The 14,280-nt window shown below is 51.9% G+C and overlaps 1 protein-coding gene across 1 annotated transcript; it reads right to left on the reverse strand.

Annotated features, from left to right (window-relative positions):
• Positions 1 to 12,761: 12,761 nt before the first annotated feature.
• Positions 12,762 to 13,130, reverse strand: LOC135386167 (protein GVQW3-like). The gene has a single exon (XM_064615936.1). The coding sequence runs from the start codon at positions 13,128 to 13,130 to the stop codon at positions 12,762 to 12,764; it is 369 nt and encodes a 122-aa protein (XP_064472006.1).
• Between the last annotated feature and the right edge of the window lie 1,150 nt (positions 13,131 to 14,280).

The following is a 14,280-nucleotide window of genomic DNA, read 5'->3' on the forward strand; positions in this document are numbered from 1 at the left end:
AAGCACAGCTGCAGGACGCAGTCGTCCTGAGAAATGATTGTATTTCGTTTGATGTCAAATACACAATACATACAATTCCACACTTTACTGAACCATATTTTCACCAAAACGGAGTCCGTTATCCTAAAAACAACGCATAAACCACAATGGATCACTGAAATCGAAACTATGCGATGCTGCGCTGCTAAGTGTCGAGAGAAGCCTTCTAGAACGGTGTCACTCATGTTGAAAAGCATCTATGAGTAACGTTTATCAATGCGAGGAATATCACAAAAAGAAATAGCACTTACCACTCGATGAATCGCTTAAAAATGTTGGAATTCCTCTAAAGTTTCGGGAGCACGGCCGGATACATTCGTTTCTCGCAGCGAGAGCGACGGGGACTCCGACAGTGCAAACGCGGCTGGATGATCGAGGAACATCATTGGCCAGATTCGAAACTGTCGGTTACGTGATTGCATCACTCGGCGCCTGACAGTCTGGGAAGAGAAATCCGTTGCTGCACCCCGGTCATGTGACTGATTATCGTGAAGATCAGCATCGGGGAGCGATCCTATATTTTGGTCACATGACCAAGGTCAGTCCAGACCGGGAAATGATCAGAGCAGCATCGGGGAGCGATCCTATATTTTGGTCACATGACCAAGGTCAGTCCAGACCGGGAAATGATCAGAGCAGCATCGGGGAGCGATCCTATATTATTGTTTACATGACTAAAAGGAGACCGAGCGGGAAATGATCAGGGCACCGTCGGGGGTCTACCTTATCTTCTCTTATGTTCTCCCTCCTCAGTTCCCACACCGCTGGGAACCAGTCGGGCACTATCGCCCGTTCAGGAGCCGAAGCCCCCATTGCGTTCCCGTTCTTTTCCCGATGGCTTGTGCTGCCTGGGTAGGGCACACGCTGTGGTTCAAAGTACTTCAAAGCAAACGCGACAAGACAACAAGAAAAAGGGTCAGACGCACGCTCAGACACACGCAAAACTCCAGCGGGAAGGAGCGCCTCCTGATGGTTGGTTTATCCGGGTGACGTCATCCAGTGTCGGCGCCTTGCGGGGATTGCCGTGCGCGCCGGAAGCGCGAACATTTAAAAATCGATTCTGGGTCAACCAAGTGGATTTGTGCGGAGAAAATTTGCCGGCGTACATTATGAACGACAGGGAACATGACCATAACAGTTCCGGAACACGCTTCCGGATGCGACTGTCCCTTTAAAGCCAGACTTCCAAGGAGCGATGAAAACGAAGACAACGCATATCAAGGAATTGCGCAACACGAGTAGGGGTACAGCGCGCCGCTTCTGTGACGGGGAGAATGTGTACGTAAAAACAGTGCGTGGTGAAAGTGAAAAATGGGTCCATGGCATTGTGATCGAAGTACTATCTTCCGTGTTGTACGTTGTAAAGTTAGGAGAAGTCGAACGTGTTGTGCATGCAGATCACTTGCGCGCCAATATTGCGTCTCATTTACAGCCTGCAAGCTGGCCAGTTGATGTTTGTCAGCCGATCAATGAACCAAGTGTGACTGATCAGGCGGTTAGTAATGAAAGCTGTGTTTCCTCTGCAAGTACTCAGGATGAGAATACAGTGCTAAGACGTAGCACACGGATCAGGAAGCCACCTGAACGTTTAACCTGTAGCAGCAGCGTCATAATCATCACCAGCACCGCCATCGGTTACGCGCAGCACCGCGCGTGACCCGAGCTTTCGTTTTCGGTTCATCGCCATTAACCGTCATTAAACCCATCAACCTCAGTAGAGCCTGGTCGCCTCATTTCTCGCTCTACAACTGGTGACCCGGACGTGATGTCTTAGCGTTCCACCATCATGAACGGCGACCAGCACTCCACCAGCTCTTCGCCTCCCAGCCGGCCACCGCCACTTCCACCGCTTGAGGCACCGCTCCGCCTGCCGCCTTTCTCCATCTCCGATCCTCAGCTGTGGTTCGCGCAGGCGGAGGTTCTCTTCGACGGACGCCGCGTCACTTCTCAAGCCTCAAGGTTTGGCTATGCCATCGCAAACCTTCCTCCCGAAGCTGCGGCGGAAGTCCGTGACCTAATAATCCACCCTCACCCCGAGTTGCCCTACGACACCTTACGGGACGAGTTAATTCGCCGTACATCTGCTTCGGAGGAGCGGCGATTGCAGCAGCTTCTGAACAGGGAAGAGCTCGGCGATCGACGGCCCACCCAGCTCCTACGCCGCATGCGCGACCTCGCCGGCAACCCTACCACGGACGACTCGCTACTACGCGAACTCTTCCTACAACGTTTGCCCCACAACGTACGCATGATCCTGGCCGCCGGCGAAAATTCCCGCCTGGATGACTTGGCGAAGATGGCGGACCGTATTATGGATTTTGCTGGCCTTCCATCTCCAGGAGCCGTTGCCGCCCTGGCACCCCGCACCTCCCCTCCACCGGTGGACGTTGCAATCAATGCCATCAGCACGTCGCTCCAGCAACTCCAGACTACGGTGGCGGCCCTGGTGAACCGGGTGGACGCCATTCCCCCGCAGCGACCACGTTCCCCTCGGCGCCCGTTTTGCCGTCGCTGCTCACCATCCCGTCATCGGTCTCCTTCGCCCTCTCAGCACCACTTCTGCTGGTATCATCGAAAATTCGGCGATGCCGCAAGGAACTGCCAGGCCCCTTGCTCGTGGCCGGGAAACGCTCCCCCCAACCATTAACGGCTGGCATGGCTGGGGGCGACAACAGCCGGCTCTTCCGGATCACGGACCGCGTGTCCGGCTGTCGCTTCCTGGTGGATACCGGGGCTGACGTGAGCGTCGTTCCACCAACCCCCGCAGAAAAACGACACTGACAACCAGACTTGGCTTTGCAGGCCGTCAACAAGTCCACCATCTCAACTTACGGTCAACGCTCCGTCACCCTTGACCTCGGCCTGCGCAGAGTATTTCGTTGGGTTTTTACCATCGCCGACCTCCCCTTCGCAATCCTTGGCGCCGACTTCCTCCACCATTTCGACCTTCTTGTGGATATTAGACGCCAGCGCCTCGTCGACAATACTACTTCTTTGCACGTTTATGGAGCCCCAGCGCATATAGCCGCCATTAGTCCCACCATACGGCTACCGTTGCCCACTGCTTTCGCAACCATTGTCACGGAGTTCCCCGCTGTCCTGCGCCAATCTCACGCCTCTTGCCCACCTCGCCACAGCGTCACTCACCACATCGTGACACGGGGCCCCCCTGTCTTCGCTCGCCCCAGACGGCTGGCTCCGGAGCGCCTCGTCATTGCCAAGAGGGAATTTGAGCACATGCTCGAACTGGGGATCATTCGGCCTTCCTCCAGCCCGTGGTCTTCCGCTCTCCACATGGTGCCCAAAGCAACACCTGGTGATTGGCGCCCATGTGGGGACTACCGTGCACTCAACATCGTCACGGTACCGGACAGATACCCGCTTCCCCATATTCAGGACTTCACCGCGAATCTTGACGGAGCGACCATCTTCTCCAAGATAGACCTCATCAAAGCCTATCACCAAATTCCCGTCCATCCCCCTGACATTCCGAAGACTGCTATAACCACCCCTTTTGGCCTCTTTGAATACGTGCGGATGCCCTTTGGCCTGCGTAATGCTGCGCAGACATTCCAACGATTCATCAACGAAGTGCTCCGCGGCCTGGACTTCGCATTCGCATACATGGATGACATCCTCGTCGCAAGTCCATCTCCGGAGGCTCATCGCGCCCATCTGCGCGCCCTGTTCTCGCGCCTGGAGGACTACGGAGTCTCCATCAATGCCGCGAAGTGCGAGTTTGGCGTTACCACCCTTACCTTCCTGGGACACACCATCACCCCGCAAGGCATCCGGCCACTCGCATCCAAGGTCCAGGCCATCCGAGACTTTCCTGCCCCCACTTCTCGCAAAGGACTTCGTTCATTCCTCGGCCTCGTGACTTTCTACCGACGTTTTGTGCCTCGCTGTGCTGCCTTGCTCCAGCCTCTCTACGCAGCTCTCGGCGCTGACCATCCGAAAGAGGCCCGTGCTGCCCCTCTGGAGTGGACACCGGCAGCAGAACGTGCGTTCGTAGAAGTCAAGCAGGCCCTGGCAGATGCTGTGCTGCTCCACCATCCTCGTCCTGACGCCGAGACAGCGTTGTTCGTCGACGCCTCCACCGCTGCTGTCGGCGCAGTCTTGCAGCAGCGTCAGGATGGCCACTGGAAACCTCTCGGTTTCTTTTCCCAACGCCTCTCGCCAGCCGAAACACGCTACAGCACCTTCGGGCGTGAGCTCCTCGCCGCCTACCTGGCATGCAGACACTACCGCCATTTTCTCGAGGGCCGCCCGTTTGTGCTGTACACCGACCACAAGCCTCTCATGTTCGCCCTGCGATCGGCCTCCCTCAACCACTCGCCTCGTGAAACCCGCCACATGTGCTACCTCTTGGAGTTCACGACCGATGTGCGACACGTCGCAGGCGAAGACAATGCCGCCGCCGACGCACTCTCGCGACCGGACATCAATGCTCTCCATCCGCCCCCAGCGGTCGATTTGGACGGCATCGCCCAGGCGCAACAGGCTGATCAAGAGCTAGCCGCCCTTCGTTCATCCCCCGCCTCATCCACCACTTTTCGGGAGATCTCGCTCCCCGGTTCGACGGCAAGTCTATGGTGCGACACCTCTACTGGTACCCCGCGCCCTTTCGTTCCCCTGGCCTTCCGCCGGCATGTTTTCAACGCCCTCCACTCGCTGTCCCACCCTGGCGTGCGCGGCACGCAAAAGATCGTTGCAGAGCGCTACATATGGCCTCGCATGAATGCCGACGTCCGTGACTGGGCGCGGGCCTGCCTTGCCTGCCAGCGGTCCAAAATCTACCGCCACACCATCTCGCCTCCATCGCGGTTCCTTCCGCCAGATGCACGTTTCGACCAGGTCCACATCGACTTGGTCGGCCCGCTTCCTCCGGCCAAAGGCTACCGCTACCTGCTCTCGTGCATCGACCGCTTTACCCGCTGGCCGGAGGTAACGCCGATCCCTGACATCACGGCAGAGACGGTGGCCCACGCATTCCTCTTCTCCTGGGTTTCCCGATTCGGCGTCCCGTCCACTGTAACCACGGACAGAGGACGCCAGTTTGAATCGGCCCTCTTCGGTCACCTGTGCAGCGCCCTCGGAACCCATCACATCCGAACCACGGCCTACCATCCGGCTGCCAACGGCCTGGTCGAGCGCCTTCATCGGCAGCTCAAGGCTTCCCTCCGCGCCACTGACCACGGCGACACAACCTGGCCCGAGCGTCTACCCTTCGTCCTGCTTGGCCTTCGCGCCGCGATCCGCCAGGATGACTGCAGCGCGGCCCACATGGTCTACGGCTGCCCGCTCCGCCTTCCCGGATCATTCTTCACCCCCTCGGCCCCGCTCGTGCACGACCCTTCCTCCTACATCGACCGTCTCCGCCAGCTCTTCCGGGACCTCAAGCCCACGCCTACCCGCTCCGCTCCCGCAACACGCGTGTTCGTGAGCCCCGACCTTAATCAAGCCACCCACGTCTTCGTCCGCCGGGACTCTGTGCGCTCCAGCTTGCAGCCTCCCTATGACGGCCCCTACAAGGTCATCTCGCGAGCCGCGAAGTTTTTTCGCCTCGATCTTCCGCGGGGACCTGACACTGTGGCCATCGACAGGCTTAAGCCCGCATTCCTGGAGTCTGCACCTCTGGTATCGCCCGACCCGCCCTACCTACGTCCGTGCTCAGCTCCTGTCTCCAGCATTCCTTCCCCTCCACGTCGGGTGCATTGGGCGCCGCAGCTCGCACACTACGAGCCGCCCGCCGCCTCGGGTCCGGCTCCTGCACTCCTTGGCCTCGGCGCCCGACCTTTCCGCCAACCTCGGCCCTCCTCGCCAGCCTTGTCATCCGCCACGGGGGGGAGCCCTGTAGCAGCAGCGTCATAATCATCACCAGCACCGCCATCGGTTACGCGCAGCACCGCGCGTGACCCGAGCTTTCGTTTTCGGTTCATCGCCATTAACCGTCATTAAACCCATCAACCTCAGTAGAGCCTGGTCGCCTCATTTCTCGCTCTACAAACCTATAAGGAGCACTGTATCGAATCACTTGTATGCATTCTGAACGGAAACTTTGAAGCATGTACAACATTATCGTGTTATTGTCATTATCACTGATAAGTGTGCGGCACATTGAAAGAAGTGAATTGTTGTGGTTTGCTAAAAGAGGGAAGGAATGTAACGATGGCTCTTGTGATAGCGGTTAGCGTACCCTTGAAGGTCAATTGATACGACAAGGTGGCTGCGCCCACCGAGGTGATAACGATGCGCGAGACACTGTGTCTGATCATTATTGTACCTGTCTTGTTCCTGAATAAACGTCTGTAGGCACGGTGTGCCACAGTTAGTACAGCATTAAATGACCCTCCTGCCTTGATGGAGTCATAGTGACTCCAGGAGTTGGGTTGGCAGGGTATGACTCCCCCAAGGGGAGTCACCCTGACTCCCTTTTAGAGTGTACGAGACATGACGGTGGCACTACAACCCCTGGGAGCGTCAGATGGAAGCCGTAGTATCCGATTTTGGTGTCTTTTTGTGGCGGCGGTTTTCACGAGGCATAAAGAGAACGATGCAGGGTGGGCGGATTTACAGTTAGCACGCGTTGGCTCTCTCTTATTGCCACAGTCTGATCGGCGGTGAGGCCCAGCGCATATGCCACACCTAGTAGCACCTCCGCAGTTTTGAGCAATATGGCCAAATCGTTGTCAGTTATAGCACTGCATGGGTCCTTCTAGGTATTCGTGGACGAGAGAGGTTTAAAATCCGAGGGCAATTAGGTGTGGAAGAGGGATTGTGGGTTGATTATGATAACCCTGCTTAACGGGGTGAACACATCACCGCCGTCTTCTGTCATGGAATGCCGAACCTGTCGCCTTGCAGATATCACCACTGCGCCTTTCAGGTAGAGCATTAGATCGTCATACGAGTACTCTTTAGGTACAACATCAATCTTGCCCATATTTCTGCCGTACGATTGAAAAATTGATGGTAACACAGGGATTCCAGCTAAATACTCAGCTGACAAAAGGTTGCGGACAGCCGCTTCTGACTGGACGGAGACAAAGAGAGAACCATCTCGGTTGAAACGGTAGTGCATAACCTGTTGGGCTAGCAGGCGTATCTCGCTAGCGACTGCTTTAGGATTGACCTTCCAGAAAGAGTAGTGACTAGATGCTGGCCGAAACAGCACAGGAATACCACTGGCTCGGTTCTTCCTGTAGGTGACAGTGGTGAATGGGTCATGAAGAGAAGTGGCAGTGTTGGCGTCGTTCATCTCATCGTGTTGGGGAGCGGCCGGTACCGAAGTGTCCATGGCGTTATCAGTCTGAACATTCACGTCTTGCCTATAACAAGCACCTCACGTAGGAATAGCTCTTGGAATAACTTTGAAAGAAAGAGCCATGTCATATTTATACAGGTTTGTTTTCTGTGCAACTTATTTATCTTGATTATCAAAACATGATATTGTAAGTCATGCAATGATCGCAATTTGTGGTTCTTGTTGGACCAAAAAAGCATGAGGTCACGTGGGCCGCATGACAACCGCCGGACTGAAACGTGCAGCCCGCTGGCCGCCACTTCGGTACCCCTGCTACACACGGTACACGTGCTTCACGAGGACCCATACAAGGGGACACCGGAACACACGTTTCAGAGCCCGCACACTTCCACGGAAAGTCTTTGTCAGCATGAATAAAAGCGCTAAAACCCACAGTGCCGGGGGGCTAAAATAAACGACACAACCACATACCACTGTTGTTGTGTCGTTTATTTTAAATCCCTGGCACTGGGGATTTTAGTGCTTTTTGTTATGGACTACCGAACCGCCCAGGTTTTAACCCTCTTTGAAAGTATTCGTTGGTGGATCTTGAAGCGATGAGACACCCCATCATTATCATTAAAAAGTCGGTTTGGGGCTTGAGGTTTCCTGCGCCCTGGAAATAAAACTGTAGTCGCGCAATGTAATTTAATTTGGCGTACATTTACACGTAATGTTAGTCAGCCTACATGTGTGTGGCGACATGCTGCACGTGCCGCACAGACATCAGCAACGCATCTTGGGAGTACTAGTGACTCCTGGATTTGTCTGTGTTCGTGTTTATGTGTCAGTTGTGCAGGAACCATTCTGTTTCATTTGGCGAATACTTCAGCTCATAAATAGGACATGTCCGATATGTCCAGCACCGATCCTATCTGACGCGAGCTTACGGAGGTCGTCAAGCCGAGATAACTACAGCAGTTAGTTTCGGTTTTCTCAGCTAACGCCACGCTGATCCGACTCAGAGCAGCAGTGGGATATCGACAGCATCGGCCAAGGTGGGGGAACCCACGTAGTGTGCTTGGCGGGACCTCGTTTTCGTTGGAATGTTTTGTGCTTCTGGCTTCTTCCGAGTTGGAATACTGTGTGTGTTACAACTGCAAACTTCTATGGATGAAGTGTGAAGGGCCGTAGTAACAAACACTGTACATCGGTACCTTACGGTTGTTGAACGTCCGTGCAGCTGCTGGTTTTGTCCTCTTGAATGTTTTCAGAACGCTAGTAGCGTGTTTACTTCGTACATTTGTGTTACCTTTTTGTCATGCGTCCTCCCCTAGTGTGATGCAGTGGTATTTTCGTTCGTCAGTGCAATGATATGTGCACAGTGTGTTGTATTCAAAAGTTGTGTTTCAAGGCCTGCGGAAGGCGCCAGCGACTTGGTGGCAGGGTACACGTTGCTTAGATACGCAGTCGTCAACGAGCTACGTTAAGTGCGGTGTTCAGTGTGTTGAGATCTGGATGCACGTTATAGATCCTCTAGCTGGACATAATTAATGCACACCAATCACGCGGCGTCGCTCACGAGTCACGACCAAATTGTTTCGTGTCGAATTATGGAGTTATCAAATTGTGTTGCATCCTACGCAAGTATAACTTGAATAGGAAACCCGTCACCAATGTCTAGCTAAGGTAGAAGTGATGAGACAGAGGGTCAACATTATATGGGCCTTGTTTGTGCAGTGATATTGCTAGTTTCTGGTTGTCTACTACAACGGCATGATCAGCCATTCCTCGCTAACGGGATTATGTACTTCATTTGTTGTTTTCGGGAATTTGAATTTGAAGTGGCACGCACACTATCCGTGTTACGTCGCTTGCTGTTTCGTCGGTTCGGATGCACCTGACCGGACGTTTTACGGGACTGCTTGACAGATCGCACCATGCAACCGTCCATGACCACCGCGAAATAGACGGAGCTGTAGATGCCCGTCCTGTCCAATACCTACAGAAAGGCCTATCAATTATTAGAGAAAGACGTTGGATCTCTGCGTGAACGTGTAAAAAAGTTTGCCTTTGCTGCAGTCTTGCCTGGTGTTTTGAAATACGTGTTGTAGTTGATGTTGCGGGTAAAGGTACTGCATGTTTCAGATGCATCTGTTGACTCAGAATGTTATTTTGTTTCCCGAGGCTAGACAGTGTACTGTTACCTAATGCGTTGCTGCTCACTGTTTCGTTTCGCATTTCAGAGGACATCCGCGACACAGGTTCCAAGCAACTGCTCAAATAGTGTCTTGTGACGAAGTCGTGCTTCTAGCTGTAAATATCCTCATCTTCAGAGACAAGATCCGTGCCCCATGCCGTTGTACACATGATTTTATGGAAGCACTTATGTAGAACAGAATGGTTTGTAATATCATGAAGGTTTGTGCAGATAAGTTTGAAACGGTGTTGCGTTGAGAAAGGGTTATTTTTGTCTTCTACTTTGGAAATAGTATTGAAGAATTTCTTCAATTTTCAACATGCGTTAGGACAGAGGCAACACGTGGCCTGCTCCATACAAACGCACGATCCGAAGGTTATACTCCTCCTAAGGTGACGGGAGTGTCGTGTAGACGTGTGGCAACATTTGCACACTAGCATCCTTTCCTAAGATCTCCTGCCTTCCTTTGTGAGAGAACGAAAGAAGAGTGCGAGTGCAGCGTACTTATTGTTTTTGTGTATCATACATTTGCGTTTTGCGTGCGTCTTGATGTTACAAATTCCTGCGAAGAAAGGATTCTGCGCAGACATTTCACCAGAACTACATCATACCCGCTAATGCTACACGATCGTTATTACAACACTCCCTAAAACTTTCCGAGATGACTGTATTCTATATGAATATGTACGGCAGGTAGCCATATTGTCATACAGCCGCCCCGTTCCTGAGTTCGATCATTAGCTCAAACGGAAATCCTGCTTAAAACCCTGAATCGTTAAGAGGAACCAGGAGGATTTTGTCTGTCATTTTCTCTCTGTGTACATCCACGACATTAGTGTTTTTTTTCACTATCCAGTAACTTGCTTTCAATTACTTCTGGCTACCCAAACGTAGCTTGCACCATGAAATATACAGACATCTTCCTCCAAGGATGCAAAGCAAATCATGTTGTATTTCCCTTTGCATGTACTCGCTTGGCGTATCAAGTCTTCGAGCTCATTTCCAAGGAATGAACCAGAAGTCTGGATAGAAGCGTGAAGTGACCGACTTCCCTGCGTCTTGTAGAAAACATCACTACCCTTCGAATCACCTTCAGCAACTTGTGATACATTGATACAGACATTTGAGTGGAATAATTATATTTTTTAGCAGGACATCATGTTTTACCCTGTAACCTATTTACCTTGTAACCTATCTTGGGTGCCTTGATGTGTGTTTTGGCCTCTCATACAGTTGGTGTACTCTGTGTCTGACCTCTAAACAAACAAATTATTGCAGAAGGTGAGAACGCTCAATTTTGTACGCTTAGGTAGAGCGCTCCGTTACCAGTTATGTTCTTAATACGAACGTAAGTGGAAATATATATGGGATCATCAATTGCGCCCCAATTACAACACGCAATTAAACGAACGAATTGCACAGATTCGGATTAATTGGAAATATTTTGTTCCAGAACCAAGAGAGGCAACAAGAGTCATCAGCCGGTGGAATTACTCTCCTCGTGTTTACTCGCTGTGCATTTACTCTCGAAATTGACCCAATTCGATATCATAGTCTTCTATCGTTGGCTCCGTTCCTCGGTTCAAGCTGTTTCTGTTTAACGTTGCCCAAATACAACACGTTGACAAATGGGTACGTTAGGTTGCGGTGGATCACTGAAACCGCAGGAGCCTCGCGCTTAATGTGTTTCTAGAAAGAGGTCCCAGTGCCGTGTCTAACGTCAACTGTTCTGACGATAACATGGTAACGTGAAGTCATTTTGTAATTCTGCTGCAGGAACTATCAACCCAATATCAAGACGAATTGGTGTATTCAAGTGTACGTTCTGTCCTTATGCTTCGAAGTGGATGTCATGTATTCGTAGGCATGAAAGGACGCACACAGGGTCCAGGCCATTCACGTGTGACATCTGCAAGATAGGCTTTTCCCAAAAGAGCCATCTCGTTATTCACTTACGTCGTCACACTGGAGACAAGCCTCACAAATGTCAGCTCTGCTCAAGGTCGTTCACGCACAAAGGGACAATGTTCTACCATATGAATACACATAGCAACATCAAACCATATCGTTGCAGTATCTGTGGCAAGGCATTCAACGCCACGAGAGAGCTGTCCCGGCACAAGGCTGTTCACCGTGGAGACACTCGTTGTGTGATTTGTTCTCGGTCGTTCTCAAGCTATAATCTTCTCGTGGAACACATGATGCAACATACAGATGAACGTCCTTACAAGTGTGGCCTCTGTTTGACAACATTTTGCAGAAAGGGCAGCCTCAGAAGCGATCTCCACCGTCACGTGAATAATGCATCATAATTACGCTTCTCTTCAGCACCTTCAATTTATTTCTTGTGCCACTGCGAGCTGCAATGAAAGCTATTACCATCTATTACGTTTTGTGTTCTTGTCAACTTCCTAATTAAAATTGAACTAAAAAGTGCACGGGACTATCCCTGTTCTAACCATCACTTGCACAGCATGGCCTGCAGGATAACGTTTGTACGGGGGGTGTTCAAGTCAAACCGGGACTTTTCATTTTTCACAAAAGTAAAATGAACTTACAGGCGAGAAATTAGTTTTATTTTTCAACATAATCTCCAGCTGCACTAATGCACTTGTCCAAGCGTTTCACGAGGGCTTGGATGCCAGCAGCGTAGAAATATTTACCGGCGCGTAGCAGCCATGATCGGACCGTATTCTTGACCTCCTCGTCGCAGCTGAAGTGGCGGCCCCCAAGGAACGCCTTCAGTGGCCCGAAACGATGAAAATCGCTGGGGACGAGGTCTGGACTCTAAGGGTGATGCGGCAGCAACTCCCAGCCATGTCCCTGTAAAGTGCGTGACGTGAGATGCGCGGTGTGCGAGCGTGCATTGTCCTGTAGGAGGAGGACTCCTTTGGTGATGAGGCCCTACCGCTTTTGATTCAGCGCCTTATGCACATCCCTGAGAACCTGGCAGTAATATGCACTATTGATGGTGGTACCACTGGGCAGAAAATCAACATGAACAACGCCAGCCTTGTCCCAGAAAACCGTGGCATGACCTTACCCACAGACGGGATGCTCCGGAACTTCTTGGGAGTTGGCGAGCCCGGATGCTTCCACTGTTTTGATGTGCGTTTAGACTCAGGAGTAAAACGGTGCACCCACGTTTCATCACACGTGATGATCCGATCAAGGAACGGCTGTCCTTCAGTGTCGAAACGGTACTTTAGCTGTTGGGAGATTGCCAGTCCTCTCTGTCGGTCAAACACGGACAGCTGCCTCGGGACCCAACGGGCACTAACTTTCCGAAACAGGAGAGTGTTCTTGAATGATAGTGTTCAACGCTCCCACAGAAAGGTCCGTCTTTTGAGCCAGTTCGAGACATGTTATCCGTCGGTTCTTGAGGATCAGGCGCTCCACAAGTTGGATGTTCTCAGGAACTGTGACACTGGGCTCTGCGCCGCCCCGGCTGGGATCGTCCTGCACTGACGTACGCCCGTCTGAGAACCGTTTGTACCACTCAAACGCTTTGCTGCGGCTAAGTGTATCGTGGCCATACTGAGCATGAAGCCTTATGTGAATTTCAGATGACTTTACGCCTTCATTCACGAGAAACTTCATGACAATTCGCTGTTCGATGTGCGGGCTCACCTCGTTGTCGACCATCTTGTCCAGCACGTGTTTTCTGTTTTGTCTTCAGTGCTCTTAAGCTACAGACCACCAAATTACAAACAGCAGGATATGAGTTTAAGCTAATACAGCACAAGTTACTTGCTCAGTTTCAAGCTGCAGGCAGGCCAAGCTGTCTTCTGCTTTGTCGCACTTGGTCTTCCAGGCCGTTGAACAAGGGATGCCCCGCACCTCCACCAGAAATGTCACGAAGCGAAATCGGCCTGCGAGTAGTCGAATAAACAACAAACGGTTTATTAAACTACTTACTGCCCTGAAAGTTTCTCGAAGATGATTCGTGGCAATACATTTTTGGAGCGTTTTGGACTCCGGTCTCATTGAATGCAGTGAACAAGGAAACGGCACCGATGGCAAGCACCGTGTATTCCAGCCAAGAAAAAACAAGGATGATCATTGCTCTAGGGGCCGCAGTTATGGACTATGATAGAGCAGTCCTCAAATGCAGTAAAGTGTTTCCAGGAACTAGGGTGGTGAGCTCTTGTACCATAAGGCGTGCATTTTTTAGACTGTCCGCAACAGGAAGTTTCCATTCCGGTACCCAGAGCCGGTGACACCCAATCACTGCCAATGGGTCGAGACAAACCGACAAGATCCTGAAAGAAGTAGGAGATGATCCCCACGTAAGTCTGCGCACCCTGGCAAAGCGAGTACAGACATCAAAGTCAAGTGTGCTGAGGATACTACAGAAGCACAGACTCCACCCGTACAACATGAGCCTTCATCAACATTTCCAGCCGGGCGGCAAAGAGAAACGGCTGGATTTCTGTAACTGGATCCTATGTCAGACCGAGGAAAGCAGAAACTTTGTGAACAGGGTCATTTGGACTGATGAGGCCCACTTCTGCCATAACGCTCAAGTGAATCTCCGCAACGCGCATTATTCGAGCCAAACGAACCCACACTGGCTACGGGACTGCAAGCATCAGTACGAGTGGGGATTCAATGTATGGGCGGGGGATTGGTAACGGAGCCATTATTGGGCCAATCTTTTTCATGGGATCCCTAAATGCCAACCGCTACTGTAACGAAATTTTATATGCCGTGTTCAGCTTTGTTGATGACCTGCCTCTTGCTGAACGGAGGCGCCTATGGCTCCAGCGCGATGGGGCTCCACCTCACAGCGCGC

Source organism: Ornithodoros turicata, chromosome 1 (assembly GCF_037126465.1).
Source record: "Ornithodoros turicata isolate Travis chromosome 1, ASM3712646v1, whole genome shotgun sequence".
Classification (NCBI taxonomy): Eukaryota; Metazoa; Arthropoda; class Arachnida; order Ixodida; family Argasidae; genus Ornithodoros; species Ornithodoros turicata.